Here is a 14,635-nt window from a genome sequence, read left to right on the forward strand (position 1 = left end):
TGTTTGTGAAGGAACGCGTCTTTTCCCTATTTATTACTTCACGACTACTCGACAGCGTAATAGTTTCCAGAATAATTTAGATTAAGAATGTTTTTACCTACCTGTACATATTTATAAATTAAGAATTATATGTAACAATGGTATGTAAATATTACCGAACAAATTTACAGTAAATCTTGTATGTAATACTATATGTGATAAGTTATGAATTAAATACTACCGAACTTAATTATCTATGTTTATTTACACGTACAATTGTATGTAAAGTTATAATGTACTTTTAGATGTATAAACTGCATAAGTTTTAAGCATATGTATACCTAAGTATAATCTTAATTGTATCTACTACTGTTCATTTATAAAATAATTTCTGTAATAGTAATTGATAACCGATATCGGATTATTACAATCGCTAGTGTAATATGTACATAATCTACGGTGGAACATAGCTTTATGTAACCGTAGTTGTATAATATAATTAAAAATTTAAGGCAAAAATATATATACATATATATTTAAGTCTGAATCAATCTGTACCTGGACGGAACATGTACTGAAAATTGTTGAGTCGGATACACATTGGAAACGGAGCGCTACGCTCAAATATTACTCCTTAATATAAAGAAAACTATTTACAATCATGTTTGTAGCAAACGAAAAATGTGTAAAAAAAAAATAAAAAATAAAAATCAAACATTTGTACAAGCGTATACGAGATATGTAAGAAAGAAGTTAATGCATGTAGATATTTATTTTTGAACTAAGGAATATGTATGAATATTGCATGCAGATTGTCTTTTACAATATATACACTATACTTTCTTCACTATGAGTTTTATTTTATACAATAATAATATATCGAGACACTTTGCATGCACTCAAGGCGTGTAGAATTCAATACACATTGATCACAGTCATAGCATTTTGTGTCACTTACGGATCGATAAATATTTTTAATTCATGATATTGAAAACTTGGCGAATCTCAAAATTCGTATAAAAAATATCAACAATGTCTAAAATTGATTATCGATCTAACAAGTATTTTACAATATTACGCACAGTAATGTACTGCGGTACAATCATAAAATTAATTAAATATTAATTACACTGCGTATTAATTCAAAGAAGTTTTCGTTGAAAGAACAACGTTTATACGATGTATTTTTCACGATGCTACTAAGATCAATAAAATGTACGACTTCTTCAGTCGTCAACTTCCCGCGTTGGTTTATACATATTATTTAAAGTGCACAGTTCTTGAATAGTATTGTTAATTCTTGTAAAACTGTCGGTCATGTTACTGTTTTCTTCGACACTGCTCGGTCCTGCATTTGCTCCTTTGCTCGTTTCCGGCTAGATATAATTTATTTTTATATATATTAAATTTTAATATATTTTAATATATTTTAACGATATACATACCTTGGTAGAATCCGAAATGGATAATCCACTAGATAGATTATCAGATAAATTGCCAAAAGCGGCAAGTTCTGCCAAATCAAGGTTTAACGAGTTGTTCAAGTTCAAGTCGAAACCGCATCGATTGTCCATATTAAAAATACTCGTAATATCTGCTTCTACCACTCCACCTGCTAAAAGCATTAGAAACAAACTTACGAATATTGAATGTTGATGTAGCAACGAATATAAAGTGTACTTATATTACCGGCATTGTCCACCGATTGAAATCCTTCACTATAGTTTGGTGTTACTCTGTTTAATAATAATTGGTCTTGCAACTGCACTTGTACAACATTATGAGTGTATGGAAACTGCATATGGGTTCCAGCCGGTTGTTGTACAATATTACTGGTTGAGGGCAGCTGATACTGTGGCGATAATTGTGGTTGAATAAGAGTTGGATTGTATGGTCTGTGCTCCATTGGTGATGTCCGACCTGGCGATATTTGTGGCCTGTAACCGTATGTATGTTAAAATTATTTCAAATTCATTAGTTTGCTATTAATTTGTTTAAAAAATTAGTTACCTTAATGTTTGCATACTAGATTGTGGCTGTGGTGAAGTTGTACCAACTGGGTACAGAGGAAAGGCTCCTCCGCTTCCAACTGAGCCCCCATATGGAGATATCCTGTCTATCGGTTCTGGTTTGATGATGTTAAAGTATTCAATTGGTTGATTTAACATTGCAGCATCTACAATCATGATAAAAAATGCATATAGATCTTTGTCAATAAATAGGTAACTAATTGCAAAGCAAGCTTGTTATTTTGTTACTCTAGGACTACAAACTAACTACGCTTGTCTGGAATGTTATCTTTGTACAATTTATATCATGTTAGTATGTGTGCATATTACTTGAAAGTAGTAGAGCAGAAGTTACTCAATTACAAAAGGTGTGCGATGATATTAACAAACACTTAATATTGCAAAACGACAAAAGAGAAAATGAAAGCTGTAAAAAGCGAGTGTTTTAAAGTGAAAGGGAAGGATTAGTTTTGGAGAGCATGTGGTGCATGCAGTTTTATATATTTTCACTCTAACACGTCACTCAGTAAAAATTTACAGAGCGTCTTGTATTGTGGTAAAAAATACAGTCAGTACGATTAGCAAATATCAACAAACTAAACTAATATCATCAGTGTCGTACCTGCGAACATTTTTCTAAATATTGTTTTTCTTTTTAATCTGAAATTGATTGGGAGCAGAATAAAAACACGACATTTTCATCATTAAATAATTGTACATATATATAGATTGATATATTCTGTATACGTAAGTCATACAATATATAGATATAGCCTTTCCGTTTTCAAATGAAGCAGTTTATAAAAATCTGAATTGCCATACAAATATTGCACATTAATTTCTATTCTTATCTATTGTATCATTGAATATTCAAGTACAGTATCGTTGTACGAGAGCAGGGTACTTGTATATTATTTAATGTCAAGCCATACAGCTTAGCTTATAACACACTGTACTATCCACTGACAATGTGCTTGTTAATAGTCGCATTGATGGATATAAAAATAGCATCCATTCACTTAATCATTGATAATAATTACAAAAATACAACTTTCCTTTGTAAAATGTACAAGGCCACTGCTCTCCAATCATTCAAGTACAAATTCCAAACGTTTATACAAAATATGTTCTTAAAAAAGTATAAAACAAGATTCTTCGTCAGTGCGTGAAAATATATATGTATGTATGTATGTATGAATGTATATATATATATATGTATATGAATATAATATTTCTTAATACAATGAGAAGAGTCTAATTTATGAAAAAATATCACTCTTTGCACAGCGGACTTTTTTGTATGTGAATCTTTTTATATAAAGTTTTGTTACACAGATACTTAGGCACTGTTGGACGAAAAGTGTTGAGTAGAATACGTATTCAGCATAAAACTATATATATCTGAATGCGTTTCCAATGTGCAAAGAGGTCGTATTAATTGTATGGTTAGTAATATGATGTGATTTAAAGAGCGCTGAAACATTGATATTTCCAAAAGTGTGAACTCGCGAGATTCGTAAGAAATACAGTTAAACATTTTCTAAATGTACAATTCCAAGCTTCTGGAACGTTCCAACAAATTTTCCATATTCGCCACAACAATCAAATTACAACAAATTGGGCTGACAAGCCCGTCAAAAAAATGCACAAGATATCAACTGCTAGTATTGTTTGAAACAGCTTGCTAATCCATTCGTTCCTTGCATGTACAATGTGGGATAAATTTGTGAACATGAAAATTAGTTACAATACAAGGAAGATAGCACAATGTACTTTAAGAGAGACTTTGAAGGATTCGACGACGGCATAATGACATCATTTAAACCCATTCCCGGCAAAGCTGTAGAATTGAAGACAATTTAATAAAAGATACTCACGCTTCTCAGCTTCTGCCTGTACATGCCTCAAAACTAGCGTGTTTGGGCTGTTATTAAACTTTTGTCTCTTTCGCCTTAACGAATCTGGATCATCTATAAATGATTGTACATTAACTATGTGATTAAGACGAAAGATCCGACAGATTTCACAAAATTCTGTTACCACTGAAAATGTAACATCCGCACAAATAGTTAAATCTTTCGATGCAAAATGACTAGTAGTTACAAACAATTAAAAACGATCTTTGCACTTCAATTAAAAGAAAATCGAATGTCTATTCTAAAAACTAGAAACAAAGTGATACTTATAAACTCGGGACACCATATAAGAAAAACTTAACAACGTGTTATAAATAGTAAAAAGAGCAATGCGCAAGATTAAGAATATATTAAGTAGCAACACTTGTAAAATTTGACTAGAATTGAACACTAACTCTTTGATAATAAACAACAAATTTTAGCCGAGCTAATACTTCAGCTATTTTTAAAGATCCATATGAAAGACTATGGGGGAAAAAAAAAAGAAGAAAAAGTAACAATTTGTACCCTGACTAGAATAGCATTGAAGTAGTTGCAGAGCGTTTTTATCAACCTGGCACGGCGAAAATTGATCGCATTCTTTTTATCATAAAAAGCGTAAAAAATACAAAATGCATCTCAGTAACGCAAGTTTACTTGAGTGGCGAGGATCTGAAAGCTGCAGTCGCAGATAAGTAGCTGAAAACATATCAGCATTCTCTCTACTGTAGCATTTAGGGGGAGGGGAAAGATATCACTCTTAAATGGAAGTGGACTAGAAAAAGTGCGCTGTAAACAGTGAAGCATATTATGTTTCCTTCCTTTCCGAATAAATTTTCCCACCCTCCACGGGACTGTAATAGAAGGACATTTCATCGAATTCTGATGCCGTTGCGTGTGGTGCCATAGCAGTGTACAGCGCATAATGTTCAGCTTCTGTTAGCTCGATTCCATAAGGCGGTGTCTCGTCACCATCAAACCTAAGCGACCTCACGCTGGTGGTACTTATCGTACTAGGTCTTGGAATTTGTAGCTGTAAGCTGTCAGGTGTGCTGTTTGTCGTTAGGTATGAAACATTACCCACGGTACCTGACGATTGACTAGTATCTTTGGATACATTCGAAATCGTATCCTTATCTTTCTTTGCTTTCTTCGCGAACAACTTTGAGAATAATCCTTGCTTCGATGTTTTAGTTAGAGTACCAGGTAACGAGGGTAAAGTTTTGTTTGGCGCCTCCACGAATGAATCCGGACTAGCGTGAGCGGATATAGGTCGAGGTAAAAGAGGCATGGAAGGCATTTTGCGGATACGTTTTGGTGGTAAAGGCGGTAATCTCTCTTCCGTTTCCTGCGTTCCATCTCTCTTCGTAGTTACTGGCGGTGATGGACAGGGCTCATTCGGATTGTGTTTCGATATACAGACGTCTTCGTATTTTCTCTCGTTTGGTAAATCTATGAATTCAACCGGATTTTTCATTGCCATTTGCAGGCTCGTGTAAGTTTGATTGTCGCAAACATCGATATCCATAGACTGATCGATTGTGTTCTGTTCGAGAGCTGCTTGCACTAACTTTGCGTGCGTATCGGCATATATTTGATCTAGTTCAGCTACTTGAGTCAATAATTCATTGAAAGATTTATTACAATCATCTGTTCCCTCGACTTTCGTGTCTGTTTCATTCTCTTTTTCTTTCAGACACATTTGACCTCTTTGGACCCATTTGCCCACTTCCGAATAGTCAAACCAATCGGATTTATTTTTAAACATTTCTGTGTTTCTTAATGCACACGTGTTCCCAGCGGTACTATCTGATTTAGTGCGAGTTAAGGTTCCCGAATTAGAGCCATTCGTTTCTCTATCTACATAATTATTGTCCACTTTATACATTTTGTTCGTTTGCTCATTTGCTGTAGATTTCTCTGTACCGATTGGAATTTCATTATTTTGGTAATCTATAATAGTACTTCTGGTATTGCCTACATTTTGTGCGATGCCTTGATTCATTTCCGCACCTTCATTATAAGAATCTAATGTATTTTTCACATTGTACAAGTCGTTTAACGCGCGTAGCGCAGAAATTTTGTTGTTAGACCTTTTTATATCAAAATCATCATTATTATTATTATATTCGTCAATATTACGGGGAAATTTTGGTGTAGTATTTGAGAGTAACGCTGATTCTGTGGCTAAGATCTTACTAAATGTACTGTAATCTGTTTTTTTCCTGGCAAAAGCTTTCCGCAAAGACCAGAAAGCAGGCCTACCTGCACCTAGTGGTAACATCTGAAAAGGTAACGGTTCGCTCGTAGCACCGTCCGACGGTCTCTTGAGTTGGATGTACACTTGCACCGGTTGCTCCACTTGCTGTATACGATAAGTGGGTGTCCTAAATGCAATTGCTGTCTGTTAAAGAAGATTAAGTTAGAAATGTATCTCGGTAAAATCTTCATATACTTTTTGACTAATATGCATCAAATCTGAAGCGTACGTACTTGTTTATGTACATGAGTAGGCTGAAAATCACCAAGTCCTTCCCAAACTATTTGCCCATCCTTCTCCTCGAAGAATCGAACTTGTATGTCTTCCTTTGCAACTTTTTCGCACAACAAAATCATTTCCATACCACCGGCGACCGACGCACTGCAGTGACTGAGCTTGCATATCACAAGATCAGACATTGCCTCTATAATATTTCAAGCGGAATTAAATGAAAGTACAAATAGCTGATCGCTAAGAAACTGAAAAATCGACTAGAAAGAATTAAACATACTTTTATCAAATATGGGGTCGGATACAACTGGCAGTAATGGAACATTTATTTTCCCTTTCTGTCCTTCTATGAAAACTTGAAAGCACAATCTCACTGCATTTAGATCAATACTAGTAGGCTGCCTTTTGTGTTCGAAGCCAGCTGTTAAAAAATAAAATATAAATCTGTTTTTGCGTCAACTACAGTTAACAAATCTGCCAGATCTTTAGCTTACTTCGAAAGGGATCTACACGGATTTCCTCTCTTATTCTAAGTGCCTCTTCAATATCCTTCTTTTTAACACATTGAATGCCAAGATTCGCAAATGTCACCGTCATATTTTCTGAAGAAATTTCTACTGTACAAACACCCTGTCTACACGCCTCTTTTCCGACAAGATTATGAGGATGAGGTCTGTGCGGTTGATCTTTAGTTACACACGATACTACAACTACAGCACGGCCTTTGTATCCTACTATCTATAATTAACATTATTCGCTATTAGATTTGCCAGTCTCAAATACATGCAGGCATTATATTCACACTACTTACTCTTATACTAGGAAATGTTTTGTTTTCTGGCGTACTGTTTACGCCAGGTATACTACCAGCTGATCTTCCTTCGCACTCATAGCGAAAACGTAAAGCTTTGCTTGCCGGTTGCTCTATGATTTCAACGTAAGGCAATTGCCTTCTGGTATTCATTTCCATCGGTGATTGATCTACCCTATCGCTATCCACAGGGAACTCAGGGTCGGTATTTTTGATGACATCGACTAGGCAACAAAATTTGTGTAAAAAAAATGACCAAGACTTAACGTAAAATCTAAACCCAAAGAAAACTTTTCTATACTTACTGACATCACTTATATTTATATTTTCATCACTCATACCATGGGGTTGATCCATGCCTCCTATTGTTCAATGCATTTAATGGTAGTCATCTGAAAACAATTACTGTCGTTTTAAAATGAACGAAACAGCTTTTCTACACCGTCTTGGTGAATTTTTTTATTTCTTTCTAATTGTCGCCGTTGTAAAATGAAAAAGTGGAGGGTTAAAAGACTTGAATGATCTTTACTGTATACTTTAAATGCCTTATCAAGGAAGGAAAAGAGAGTAACCACATGACCAGCACTTCATAGAAGTCTCGTAGCATCGAGGTAGAAAAAAAAAATTCGCGCGCGTATAGGAAATCGAGCGAAGATATAAACGGCACGGACTGCGATAAATACCTAGAAGAAGACGAAACGATTACGCGGGAGGGGAGTACTGGCTCGTGGGATCGATTTATTTGACGTAGATAAAAATCGAACGTTCAGAAGTGTGGATCGCACATCTTGCCGGAAAAATATATGTTTATGTCGCAATAGAGGCGGCGATCGACGCAGAACGCGTTAGGCGTAACTTTCGATTAAGCACCAGCGGGAGGACTCGATTCTACTGTTTGTACATCGAGTTAATGATCGTGGATAAAAGTTTCGTGCTCGATGTTCTACCCAGAGGGAACGAGACAGCTGTTCACAGGTATATATTTCCAGAGGCACTGGCACACAAGTGTCCCAAGGAAGAGAAACGAGAGTAGAGGGCGAGGAGGGATACCACGCTGATCCAATCATTATTTTGGGAAAGCCTAGGTCCGTACAAGCTGTGCAGCTATAATTAAACTATCGTAGGACAATGTGACGAGAAAGACTTGCCTGCAGCTCGATCAACATAGTAAGCCACTTTCGATGCTGAATCCTCCGTACGTGCTAACCCGTTTTCCTCGATATTCCTCTCTTCCCGAGTTTCTTCGAACGAAACATGGACGCACGCTGCGCTAAACGGCCGATATATATATATTATATGAATAATAATAATATATCGAGGATCCGCGATTGAATATTTTCTTAACTCTGGCAAGGCACTGCTGCGCACACTGTCCGCACGCGACATAAAAGCGTGCACGGCCGTGACTAGAAACAAGACTTAACGGCGGTACAACATTTCGCACGGACTTTGCATCGGCACTGGCCACCGCTCTCGTTCCTCACAACGGCGAGGAACAGAGCCAATACAGCTCGCTCCGTGGTTACGCGCAAGTATGCGTGCTACCGCGAATGGCGTGTTCATCGAGCACCCGAACCTGTATCGGCGTGTACAATACACCGCGTTTCGGTTACTTCCTAGAAATTCATGCACCGATGACGTCGGATCTTTTCACATTTCATTCCTGATTTTCCTTTTATTTAACTGTTTGTTTTATGTATCACGCGCACGTACGCGCGAGTACCATTCTCTTCCTCTTTCCCGCGAATTTTCGAGCGCCGTTGGTCGAAAGCGTTTAACGGATAATGGCTCACCGTTCCCTGTCGCTTACCCTCTACCAAGTAACTTGGATGCTAAGTCAATTTTCTGTCGAAGGTTCGTCGAATTTATCAACTGCGGATTCAAATCCAGGGACGTGGATAGGTAGTCGGTGTCTAGGTGCCTTGCTGTTCGATGACTCACCTAGACACGTCATAAAATTCTGTTTTATCATGAGGAATTATAAACTGTTCGATAATTCGTGTTGGGATTATATAAAACGCTCGGTATCACGAAAATAATGAAACAATTGTCGACACCAGCCGGATAATGTCTATAAACGTTTTCAGATTGCAATTTTCGAGCGGTTTGGATCAACTTTTGGAAGTACTTTAAATAAATTATCAATCGAGCCACGGTACCACGTAAGTTCGAACTTGATGCAGCTCTTTCTGGTTTGTGATCACGGCGCAAACCAGATCTGTATATTATATAAGTTCTAATCGTTCCTTGCGTTGATCGTCGCAGGTAACGCGATTCTACGAAGTAGCGCATTCGAACCATGGAAAAGGGAAATTCATTGTATAGAAAATGAACAAAAAAAAGAAGAAGAAAACAATACAATAACATGTAAAAGATATGATCAAACGGTGAGTTAGCTTGTCAGAATTGTCGATACCGCGTTACTTTCATCGCTAGCGAGAGCGGTGATGCTATTTTGTTGTTCCATTCTTGCTCGTTCCGTCTCCATGACAAGAGCAAACAACGTTAATGAATTTTGTAAAGAATTTACTCGTGAACGTTGAAAGCGATGCCAGATACAGCGATCACTCCGAAAAGTTCGTCTTCCTTGAGCGCTTCGACGAACTCCAGGGAGGAGACGAACCAATTTTCCATCGAGAAACGCTTTACGCGATGTGTACAACGTAAATTTTTAACGTACTCGCAACTTCCAGTAAGATGCCAGAGACCCAACCGGTATTACCGTCCTCCAAGGACTTCCTTCAGACTGACCAGTCTGGCTGCAATTAATAATCGCTCACCTGGAATTAACTCGGCGAAAAGCTGCCCAGACAATTTAACATGCTCCGTATTCCACGTAGCGTCTACCCCGGGTTGCAAGAAAAGCTTGTCCATGATTGATCTCTCACCTTTAATGATGGAAGCCGAAAACGGCGATGTCAGGTAAATTGTCTCGCAAATGCGAGGGATCGGCATGATGTAGTATCCCTTTTGCAATGCAGATCCGACAATGGTTCGACCGTGGGTAAACTCGAGGAGAACGAGAAGATTAAGGACGCAACTGGGAACGAAATAGGGATCAGTATAGGCATTAAGAAGTGGATGGATGGATTCGCGGCGTCGGAATCGGAGGAAGCGTTCTCGCGATTCTCTCAAAGCCCAAACAAAGCAGCGAATCTGGTGTGTCACGTACTGATGCTGAATGCTTGGAGACGCAGGCGCAGCGAGGTTCAGTATCTTCACGGTGCGATCGACGATTTAAACCAGCAGATCGAACACTTGCATCTGCAGATCGTTGTCCTGCGACGATTGCTCGACACGGAGAACAGCCGTGTCGGTAAACTGATTAGCGAGGTGCACCGTGCCAAGGTGCAGTACGATGAAACGCTGAAGGAAAAGATATCGCTGAGAACGGTAAATACCATCGCACCGTATATTGGAATGCCGATAACTGCTAATTAGTTTTAATTGGTCGAAAAATTACCTTCTCACGCGTCCGCAACGCGAAGCGGTGATATTGCGCCACGGACTAGGAATATACATGCCCAATATCTTGCCAGCGGTGAACACGAGAGTTCAATGACGTGTATCTAACTAGAGGGATGACGCTAGCATAAGAGCTCGCGACACGAGTTCCAGGGCATGCAGTAATATAGTTACTGAAATGATAGCATTTTTGGCATTCCTTGGATAAACAAGAATATCCCCTGAACAAGTTCAATAACGCCGCATACTGGCTCTCTATTATCTTACAACAAAAATCTCCCGTGTACCATGTTCCATTTAAATTCTGTTAGATTCTTCACAACATTATTTTCTCTATTGTTGTCTTGATCATTCTTTTTCTAAGTACGCGTAAAGTCTTTATACCAGAACGAGAGTTTATTTTGCCGCGTATAATGGCAATGCGCGTAGTAGCGAACCATTAATTAGTATATACTGTACGTGCGAGCCAAATGCTGGCAATGGTCCAGCGGCTAATTGTGAAGCGAAAGAAGAAACCGACTATATCGCGACGACATCGGCATAGATAAAACCCCGGATCCGGATCTAGATACATTCGGGGATTTACGATGTTCAACTTAGCGTCAGACTTGTACTCACGAATTGGGTTACCGTTTGTTTGCAGGAAAGGGAGGAAATCGAAGCCGAGATCAAGCGTCTGACCGAGCTGTCCGAGGAGAGGCTCGTCGCGGCGAAGAACACGCGGAACGAGCTTCTAACGGCACAAAATCAGCTTCGCGCGCTCGACGAGCAACTGTCGAAGGACCGGGAGAAGCTGCTGAAGCTACGAGAAGACAAGAGGATACTTTTGGAAAAGGCTAGATTTCTAAGCAATTCGTTACGCTCCGTAGAGAAGCGTCGTTGATAACCGGTAGCGTTTATCGCGAGCTTATACCCCGTGCCGCTGTAGAAATTGATTTCGCTCGATGACTCATTGCCGTGCTCGTGGGAGACGAGTTCACGAACAGGGTGAACTCTCAGTTCGATGCGGATTTCTACTCTTTCCTATGAAGGAATGAGTCATCCGTTCACCCTTCCGAAGTTTTAGAGTACGGAGTCTTTAAAACGACTCGAAGATTAATCGTGTTATGTTCCTGGTTCTTTTTTTTATTTTTTAGTTTTCCGATCATCGATCTTTAGGAACAAGTTCTGGAAACAGATTGTCCGTAGATCAAGGCCGCTAATAAGAAACTGATGCACTCTTTAGATAGGTCAACGCACGAAAGGATATATAGCTAATTTGTAGTTGAGTCATGGCCCTTTCTGGTTCCTCGGTGACTCAATAACATGTAATACTCCTTGCGTACCGAGAAAAGGGATCGATACCACTTGACCTATTAATTCCTACTCGGCGTAGAATCGAAAAATCGCGACAACGCTGCTCACGTGAAGTAGTTCGCGATGCATCGTGTAATTCGCTCTGATGGTATCGGCAAAATAGATACTCATCTATCGATTGTCTCCCATTGATTTAGCTTGTTGGATACACCATTCAAAGATTTATTTCATTTTTCAGGTAACAGCTAGTGAAACGTTAGCTGTGGAAAGAGGAACGAGGGCTGACAAAGCGGAATCGATCGTGGAGGATTTGCAATTAAAACTGGCCACCCAGATTGCTCTGGTTGAATCCTCGCAGGAGCAGATTGAACGATATTCAAGGTAAATTAAGCGGATATAAGTCTCATTGGTTTGCATATTACTCGAACGCGAACGATACGTCTACAGGGAGTTGAAAGTTAAAGAGGATGAGAAGATCAAGTTGGTAAAGCGTTTAAGATCGTCTGAAGACGCGGGCAGGACCTTAAGTATGCGCGCGGTTTCTCTGGAAGCTCAACTGGTTGATCGAGAAGTCGCCTTGCAACGCGTACAGGCAGCATACAATTCGCAATTGTACATCTTGTTACTAATTTACCTTTAGTAGGCGTTAAATATCAATTGCAAATTGCCTTTTATTGGTGTAGGCTGGAATTGAACGAGTTAAGGGACCGTCTGATACGCCAGTCCCAAGAAGGGGGTTGGAGTAGTAGAGTGTTACAAATAGCTGGTAGTGTCGTAAGGGCGCCAAGGGCTATACTCCGCACTTTGTTAGCTAGTCCAATGTTGACTTAATGGTAATTTTGTAGCCAAGTAATTACCATTTACTGAAACATAATCCTTCCATATCATTAGAATTATAGATGCAGTTGTTTAAGCGTGATTGCGCCACACTTTGAATTTCATATTGGAACGAAGGTTTTGAAAAACGGAGGTTTGATGGCAATGACGATGATCGTTTGAATGAAGGAAGGGAAAAGAGACTGATATAGTTCCAGTCGAGTAAAACGGATATGTGATCGCCAAGAAGTAAAAGAAGTAGGGTGGGTAGCTATAAAGTAGTAGCAAATTCACGAGTATTTTTACGAAAAGGATTAAGACTTTTTTTTATTTATATTTTTTTTTTAAGCCGTATACTCTTTCACCCTCTCTTTTTCCCATATCGTAGACTTTATTATACACGGTATTTTAAATTAAAGGGAACTTGAATATTTTTAAACATTTAATGGCACTATGTACAACCATGAAAGCTAAACTATAAGGGTGAGGATCAATAAAGGAAAGATATATCCATGCGCTTTTTAATCTATATTTTACAGCTTTTCTTTATGTAACATGATAAAATGATAAAAATAAGCTACCGTCAGCATCGCGAGTGTTAGATAATAAGTCATGGAGCCCAATTTCGTCTGATTATCAAATATTAATAAATACACAAATTGATGGATATGTTTTCTACGCATCGATCGTAGTCGAACAGAATTCACGTTACGTCTAATGTGTACCGTTTCGCAAGAGAAATGAAACAAAGTGCAGAGAGCGATGCTCATGGTATATTATTTTTCTCAAAACACGTCACACAATAGATCGTAAAATCTAAGTAACCACGTACGAGTGACACAAATACGACGTGTCTGATCACATTGAATTGATTTCTCGTCTCGTTTGAGAGTAACATCGTCTCTGCGGTACGCTTTTTCCACATTTCTCTGTCGGTACAGTATAGATTCTCGTTTGAGACCTTCGTACACGGTTAAGCGAAGACACTGCACAAATCTCAGTGGAAGATAAGTTCTTATTATCACAAAGTCGTTTCATGTTTGAGTACATCGTTAGGTGTAGCTTTATCTAACTCATTTCTCTCGCTAGTCGACCTAATACACTTTTTATTGCGTACATTAATCATGATAACAAACGGAATACTGTTCTACAATCTCCAGACTCGCCGATTCACCGCCTTGATCTCCAAATAAATTTGAATGAAACGTGAGGGTAGGAAAAAAGAAAGTTCTATGCATGTTTAGTACGTGACAGTGGGGTTTCGTGCTATTTATAATCAGTTATTGAAAAATTAGAATTCTAGAAAGTAATCTAAAGATTGCTATTTTTATATTGTTCTAGTTGTATTCTATTTGAGTATTGCGCGTGAGGGGAATAAAGAACTTTAAACAATGAGTACGATGCGAAGTATAATTAGAAATAATTATTGCCTGAAACATTGGTTTCCTTATTTATCGCGTACATGTCTAACAGAGTTCGAAGTAAAGAAATACTGGTAGTAAAATACCGATTAAGTGAATGGCCTAATTCTCACAACAATACGTCTCAGACTGTACAATGCGTATACTAGTTTAGGCTAATCCGACGACTAATCCAACGAATGTCACTCATCGTGTACCGATAAACTGGCGTAGTTGAATATATCGAACCTGATGGCTTGAGGAACGTATACGTACCTACTTTTTACGAGTAATAAAATGTACAATATCTTTAACTACAACAAACCTCGATACAACAAATTGAGCAATTCCGATGTTCCTGTAAGATTGCTCTTTGTATCACCTTTTTTATAAAAACGTTACCACAAGCCAGTAAAAATATTAATATCGTAGTAATGAGTGTTTTGAAATATATTAGATTGTTCTTGATAGTC

The 14,635-nt window shown here is 38.2% G+C and overlaps 2 protein-coding genes across 6 annotated transcripts; one reads left to right on the forward strand and one right to left on the reverse strand.

The window, feature by feature from the left end:
• Positions 1-817: 817 nt before the first annotated feature.
• Dl (dorsal) lies at positions 818-8,378 on the reverse strand. Of its 4 annotated transcripts, none has more exons than XM_076909741.1 (12): positions 8,334-8,378; positions 7,491-7,577; positions 7,186-7,409; positions 6,869-7,112; positions 6,655-6,795; positions 6,377-6,567; positions 6,149-6,287; positions 3,866-3,958; positions 1,990-2,155; positions 1,669-1,916; positions 1,425-1,591; positions 818-1,355 (listed from the first exon to the last, which is right to left on the reverse strand). In XM_076909741.1, the coding sequence occupies exons 2-12, from the start codon at positions 7,540-7,542 to the stop codon at positions 1,206-1,208; spliced, it is 1,815 nt and encodes a 604-aa protein (XP_076765856.1). In that variant the 5' UTR covers positions 7,543-7,577; positions 8,334-8,378; the 3' UTR covers positions 818-1,205. The 4 variants fall into 4 exon arrangements, with proteins under 4 accessions (XP_076765856.1, XP_076765854.1, XP_076765852.1 ...); XM_076909739.1 differs by having other exon boundaries at positions 1,425-1,594; XM_076909737.1 differs by lacking the exons at positions 818-1,355; positions 1,425-1,591; positions 1,669-1,916; positions 1,990-2,155; positions 3,866-3,958 and having other exon boundaries at positions 3,972-6,287.
• Positions 8,379-9,588: 1,210 nt separating this feature from the next.
• LOC143432831 (uncharacterized) lies at positions 9,589-14,550 on the forward strand. 2 transcript variants are annotated; one of them, XM_076909744.1, is made up of 7 exons: positions 9,589-10,107; positions 10,167-10,578; positions 11,294-11,485; positions 12,185-12,327; positions 12,394-12,558; positions 12,630-12,779; positions 12,838-14,550. In XM_076909744.1, exons 1-6 carry the CDS (start codon positions 9,734-9,736, stop codon positions 12,775-12,777), a joined length of 1,434 nt encoding a protein of 477 aa, XP_076765859.1. In that variant the 5' UTR covers positions 9,589-9,733; the 3' UTR covers positions 12,778-12,779; positions 12,838-14,550. The 2 variants fall into 2 exon arrangements, with proteins under 2 accessions (XP_076765859.1, XP_076765858.1); XM_076909743.1 differs by lacking the exon at positions 11,294-11,485.
• Positions 14,551-14,635: the final 85 nt, after the last annotated feature.

The sequence above is a fragment of the Xylocopa sonorina genome, chromosome 2, assembly GCF_050948175.1.
Source record: "Xylocopa sonorina isolate GNS202 chromosome 2, iyXylSono1_principal, whole genome shotgun sequence".
Classification (NCBI taxonomy): Eukaryota; Metazoa; Arthropoda; class Insecta; order Hymenoptera; family Apidae; genus Xylocopa; species Xylocopa sonorina.

Coding starts and splice junctions, on each gene's coding strand:
- Dl (XM_076909737.1), bottom strand. CDS start 7,542: ATGGATCAACCCCATGGTATGAGTGATGAAAATATAAATATAAGTGAT. Junction 7,410..7,490: donor TATAAATATAAGTGATGTCA/GTAAGTATAGAA, acceptor TTTGTTGCCTAG/TCGATGTCATCAAAAATACC. Junction 7,113..7,185: donor AAACATTTCCTAGTATAAGA/GTAAGTAGTGTG, acceptor TGTTAATTATAG/ATAGTAGGATACAAAGGCCG.
- LOC143432831 (XM_076909744.1), top strand. CDS start 9,734: ATGCCAGATACAGCGATCACTCCGAAAAGTTCGTCTTCCTTGAGCGCT. Junction 10,108..10,166: donor GCCGAAAACGGCGATGTCAG/GTAAATTGTCTC, acceptor TTTGCAATGCAG/ATCCGACAATGGTTCGACCG. Junction 10,579..11,293: donor AAAAGATATCGCTGAGAACG/GTAAATACCATC, acceptor GTTTGTTTGCAG/GAAAGGGAGGAAATCGAAGC.